The sequence below is a fragment of the Crocodylus siamensis genome, chromosome 14 (assembly GCF_052110815.1).
Source record: "Crocodylus siamensis isolate JL-2025a chromosome 14, ASM5211081v1, whole genome shotgun sequence".
In the NCBI taxonomy this organism is placed as follows: domain Eukaryota; kingdom Metazoa; phylum Chordata; order Crocodylia; family Crocodylidae; genus Crocodylus; species Crocodylus siamensis.
In genome coordinates, this window is record NC_143408.1 from 2233979 (window position 1) to 2239978 (window position 6000).

The window sequence follows — 6000 nt, forward strand, 5'->3', positions numbered from 1 at the left end:
CAGGAAGGAGGGGTGATCCCCAGCCCTGGTTGCATCAGGCTTCTTTGGGAGATCAAAGGATGCTCGACAGCTGAGCTCCCGTGAAGGTGCAGGCAAGGACACTCTGTGGGCGATGAATGACCTGGCTGGTTTCTGTTTCGGCAATACCCCAGGTGTTAGCTCCCAGCCCATTCAGCTGAGGATCCAACCCAAGCTGGGGCCTCAGCCTGCCCTGGCTTTGCACAGAGAGGATGGAGGGTGCCACTCACAGGCTCCAAACCCCTCCAATCTGCCATTAGCCAGCATGCTCCTAAACTCCTAATGAGAAACAGAGTTTATTGCACCTCAGGTGCCCTGCAGTAAGTGCCCATCTGCCTGCAATTACCCCAGGGTAAGTGAAAGTGCCCCTGTTCCATGCTAGGGCAAGCTTCCCCAGGTCAGTGCTCACAGGAAGCAGGGCTGGTGGGTGCTAAGGGGCTGGACAGGAACAGCAGGGGGTTATATCCCCTTTGCTCTGGGGCAGAGGATTGTGCACAGAGCCCTGAATGGGTATTTAGGGTCAAACCTGGTGCCCCCCTGACAGCTCACTCAGTGTAAGGGTCCACCTCTCTCCCTTTGCTGCATCCTCTCTGATGAGCTACAGCCCAACTTCCCCGTTGCCCCAGGTCAAACATACTGGGAATGAACTCCTTCACTGCCACTTCTGCTGCAAGGCTGCTGCCACCCTCTCGTAGCCCCCAAAGCCCTCTGAGGTGCCCTGCTGCTCAGGGGTCTGCCGGGGTGAAGCCTGTCCATCACCCCGGTTCAGTTCCTGGAGCCTGCGGGGAAGGGTAGTTCTCACTTGAGGATGGGAAGCCACCTTGCAGCTGTATCCTCGTGCGTTATTAAGAGCCCTGAAGTGCCCTGAGAACTTAATGCAGTCGCGTTTTCCAGTTCAAGCATTAGCTTTGCCGCCTGCGCTGGTGAGAAGAGAAATCCCCCAAAGTCTAAATAAATGAAATTTAAATTCAAACCCCTTGGAGCTCATCCATGCTGGCTGCTCTGCTCTGCTCTCAGATGAGGTCCTAATAAATTCTGTGCGTCTTCAATATTAATGCCCAGGGACCTGGAGCTGGGAGACCCTCTCCATTTGTCCTTGGCTTCTGGTTTCTACCGGGGGTCTGGTTCTTCCTTGTCCCTCGGCTCTCAATGGATCCAGCAACCGGGTTTCGGCAGCCAAGAGCCAAGACGGGGGGCTCGAGGAAGGTCTGCCCCTGTGCAGGAAGGGGGGCAGACAGCAGCCTGTGGCCTGAGCTGCCCCTGACCCGGCACTCGCTGTAGACAAAAGCACCGTGGCTCATGCTGTGCAGGGCGCTGGTCTCCAAAGCCACCGGAGTCGAGAGGAGTTCTTCCCTCAATGGGCTTTAAACCAGGCCCTAAACTAGTCCGATTCCTTGAGGAACTGGGCGGGGAGGGGAACGGAGGAAAAACAGCAGAGCTATGTCCTTCCTCAATGCGTTTTCTGCCCTCTAAGGTAGGTACATCTCTCCCTTGACTGCTGAATCTGGGCACCCTGCCATCTACATACAGCAGGCTTAGCTTCACCCCTCCCCGGGTGAGAAACAGCGGAGCTGGTGTCCTCATCTCACCGAAGGGAGGCAGAGCACAATCAAGTGATTTGCCCAAGGCCACACAGGGAATGGGTGTCAGAGAGAGCGCACGCGCGCGCACGCTCTCTCTCTCACACACACACACACTTCCTGCCAGGTCCCAAGTGCAGGGTGCTGGCCCCAGTGATCTGTAAGGTCCCTTCCAGCCCCTAACAACTAGGAAACTAGAAAGCAAAGGCCATGCCCCATCTGCTCAATCCCACGAGGTTGTTCTCAGCTACCAGCCGCGTAGCGCAAACAGATTGAACAGCTCTTCTGTGCTCGCAGCCATGACAGGGCTGATCAGGTCACAAAGGAAGGAGGGGGTGGGGGGAAATCAGCTTTTAAAAAGAGTCACTAATTATGGATTTACACAGCGGACCATGGCAGCTCAGTTACGGTCCTCACACAGAGCAGGATAAAGGTATAAGCGCTTTAAAACCCCCCTCGCCAAATGTGCGGTGATTTGAACTGCCGTCAGCCCCGCTTGCCAAGCCACCTGCACTTGCACCCGCAGCTGGGGGAAGAGCAAGGACGAGAGCTCTTCCCTCCATTGCAGAGTCCTTTTTTGTGTGTGGCTGTTTAATAATTAATGTGATGCACTGAGCAGAAAAGCAGCAAGGCAAGTGAGCGGGCTGGGCAAAGAGGAGACCCTCCTATGGAGCAGGGGAGGCTATGCTCGTCTGCCAGCCAAAGCCCACACATCTGGGGCTGCAGGCTGGGGTTCTCCAACAGCCTCTGTGACCGGGGCATTACATCCTGGCAGATCTCACGTTCTCCCCAAGGGGTGAAAACTGCTTTACAACCCTAGCCCAGCCAGCGATGCTTATCCAGAGAGACCCTGAGCTACTGAAGCCAGTGGGAGCTACCATCACTCTGCTCTTTTTTTGCATGTGAAGCTGAATAGACGACCACGGCCTGAGACCTCTGTGCAGAGCATCCCATCCCATGTGCCCCGCACGGGCTACAGACCTGAATGCAGCCCCCTCCACGCTGTGTGTGTGGCCCGGCTGGGAATGGGACCTGAACGCTGCTCTTATGCAGTGGGCACAAGATCCCTTGAACTACCTGAGCCCCGGTCCCTGCTCTCCCGGTGACTTCCCGGCCTGGATTGGTACAGACTGTGGATGCCACGTGTTCAAACCTGCCGGACACCCTCCTGCTGGCTTTTATTCTGGGTGCTCCGAGCGGCTGCAGGATGAGGCTTGAGTTATCCCATGTGGCCAAGTGTCAGGATCCAGGATGATGCCTGCCCCGACATGAACCAGCCACATCCAGGGGTGCTTGCTGTGCTGACAGACGGGCTATCACAAGGACCTGGACTGCCGGCCATGTGCCTGCACCCCTGGCAGCCCCAGGGGACCTGGGATGGAGCAGCGACTTCTCCAGTAATGCGGAGCAAACACAACTCACAGGCTCCTGTCCTGCTCCCGGTGGGTGGGGAAGAGCCCTTCACTACTGGTTGCATCCCAGGAAGTTCGTTTCTCAGCATGCCTCAGCCAGGTCGACACGAGTTAGGCTCAGCCCGGGGTTGGCACAGACACCCGGCGCCAGGCAGGAGCAGACTTGCAATGCATTGCCAGCCTGCAGTGAACAGACTTGCAATGCATCCAGCAACCCCTTCATCACCCCCTCCACCACCTCCCAGACATCCTGGCGACCGAACCCAGGATTATAACAGTGACAGGGTGTCTGCATCGATCGCTCCCCGGCCTCCGGACGAACGCACCGCTGGCAGCTCCCAGAGGGATCCTCACCTAAGGCCTGCACGTGCCACGTGCTTGACCTGACTTCAAGAGGCCTCTTAACCCACCACAAGCCCCAAGCACCCGCCCAGCCCAGCCCAGCCCAGGCTGCCGATCCCACCCCACTACCTCTGACTTTACCTGCCCAGCTCCGGGCCCATGGTGTAGAAATCCTCCAGGGCCGTGTCGCGATGGGACCCATCGATCCAGTACTCGGCTCCGGGCTCGGAGGTCGGCATTTCGGAGGTTGCCGGAAGGACTCTATTCCCTACCAGAGGTTGGAAAGAGCAGGCTGAAGTATTGCCCTGGCTCTCCCCAAAGGCCCTCGGGCTTCAGGGAGTGTCACGTGCCGGAGGGGCAAAAAAATGCAAGTATTATCAGAGGGGACTGAATGGCAAGCTCAGCTCTGCGGGCACAATGTGAACTCTGCTCACAAAAGGCTCGGTACCCCTTTCCCCCCGCCTGTCCCCCATGCTATCACCTCGCTCCCCCCCCCATTTTTTGGTGCCCCGCTGCCAATCCCTTGCAAAGCTGCACCTCACTTACACCTGCCAGGGCTTCAGGCAGAAGCAAGTGCCCACCTGCCCCTGGTCCGTGCGCCTATCCCTGCCCGTGGAGACTCGCCCCTCCAGGGAATCGGGCTCTGGACTGCTACGCCCAGCCTCCCGCAGGCTCCTGCCCGCGGGGGGTGGCTTGCTGCCTGTGGCTGCCTGCCACCAGGTTCCCACTCGCCCCCGTTTCCTTACCTTAGAGAGGGACGAGCTGCATTTCGTCGCCACGAATCCTCCCCGTGGTCCAGCCCCTGCTCAGTGCCCGCTTGCTAAAGTCCCGCGCATCCAGGGTGATGCAGAAACCAAAACACACTCCCTGCCGCGCTGGCTCCCGGCCCTGGCTCTCAAGGCCCCCGCTGCAAGGCGCCCCGAGCGGTCTGAGCCATCCCGGGCGGGCGGTCTGGAAGGATGCTCCAGTTCGGCTGCAGGCGGCGGCCCCGAAGCCCTGGAGGTGCCCAGGCCACCTGAGGCCAGGCTTGCCGAGAGCCCGAGCCGCCCCGCACCGCGGTCACTCGCCGGCCCGTGGCTGGCGCCCCGGCTGTGTCACTCCTGCGGGCCCGGGCAAGGCACCACGCCACGCCCGGGCGCCGCAGTCTGCAAGCGACCTTCCCCAGCCAGCCCCTCTTCCCTCGCCGGCTTTCCAGTGCCGCCCCATGGTGGTCTGCTGCTATGGCACGGAGAAGGCCAGCACGCCCAGCACAGCGCGCCCTGCTCCTTGAATAACCGGGGTATAGCTGCCCCTTCCAAGCCCCCGCTGCCCACCCTGTATTGCAGCGGGTAGCACGGCAGTCCCGGGCCCAGGGGGTGAATGATCGAAGCGGGCAGTGCGCGGGTGGCGTGGGGCCCTGATCAGGCCCCATGTATCCCGGTCGCGCCCTTCCTTGGCCTGGCCCCACACGCTGGGAGCCACCTTTCGTCTCGCACTCGGGGCTGCGCTATGTGGCCCGCTGGGCTTCCCGGGGGTCCAGAAGTTTGTCAGCAAGGACGCGGCAATTCGCTATGCGAAGCCCACCCAGTAATGGCTCCGGGGGTGGGAAGGCGGCCTGCTTGGCCTCTGCCCGTGGTGACCCCTGGTTTCTGGAGCCAGCAATGAACCCATTTCCATTGCTGGAGAAGTGAGGCGGACACGGTTCTTTGGGTAGATGTGATATCTTCTATTAGACCAACTAAATCATTGGAAAAATTGTCCTTTGCAAGCTTTTGGGTACGAGCACCCTCTAATGGGGCTCGCAGCTGTGAGAACAGCCATCTTGGGGGCTCGGGGAACGAAGTCCGCGTTAAACCAATTCAGCCATCTCGTCAAAAGGGGGACGCCCCAAGGAAGGAAGGACCAGCCTGCCTGGGAGAGACGGGCTACACGGGCTCTCGAAGTCCTCCCCGCCCTCCTTTACCCACGCAGGAGGCAGACTGCACACCCACCTCCGTCACGTCCCAGCCCCTTGACGCCGGAGCTAGGCAGGACTCACCCCGGAAACCTGCTCGGCAGGCTATAATTTGTACCTGTTTTGTGTGATAAAGGCGCCTCCCTGCAGAAGGACGGTGATTGCGTTTAGCCCCTGAGCCCGCCGTGGCATGGAGCTGGCCTTGGATAAGCAGGCTCTGACTCCTGCCTTTGCCCAGCACCAGATGACAATTCCCGCAGTCCCTGGGTGGGGTGAGGAGGGAGGCACTGCCAGCAAGGTGTGAATCGGTCCAAGCCTAGCAGTAGCCTCAAGTGATGCCCGGGGCTTTAGCTGCGTGCCCCAGTGTATCGGACCTGTTCTGCCACACAGGAGGGTGCCCCGCTTCCCCCTATCCCCAACTCATGGTCCAGAGACCCCAGCAGTGATGCCCACTGACTCAGTGCCTTCTGAGCCTGGATTTCTTTTGCCCCTGGAGCCTGGATGATCACCGCCTTCGGATGAGCGCTGCCTCCGGGGAAGGCCCCCGTCGACAAATCCCTTCTCCAAGGCATGTGGGGCTTTAGGAGAAGTTGGGGCCTGGAAGGGACAGCGCAGCATGCGGCGGCCACGGCAATGGGAATGTCCTCTATAGCCCCAACAGGACACGGCCCCTTCCCCATCAGAGCCCCGGGGCAGCTCCCCCCTCCGCTGCGAG

At 60.0% G+C, this 6000-nt stretch overlaps 1 protein-coding gene across 2 annotated transcripts in view; it reads right to left on the reverse strand.

Annotated features, from left to right (window-relative positions):
• LOC149853138 (calcium/calmodulin-dependent protein kinase type IV-like) overlaps positions 1-4519 on the reverse strand; it is a 32281-nt gene extending 27762 nt beyond the window's left edge. For both annotated transcript variants that reach the window (XR_016439150.1, XM_090027320.1), the window contains exons 1-2: positions 4099-4519; positions 3494-3620 (exon numbers count right to left, since the gene is read on the reverse strand). Coding sequence is in view for 1 of the 2 variants with exons in the window: in XM_090027320.1 (XP_089883446.1) it covers positions 3494-3591 (98 nt within the window). In the remaining variant the exon portion in view is untranslated. The remainder of the gene's footprint in view (positions 1-3493; positions 3621-4098) is intronic.
• Positions 4520-6000: the final 1481 nt, after the last annotated feature.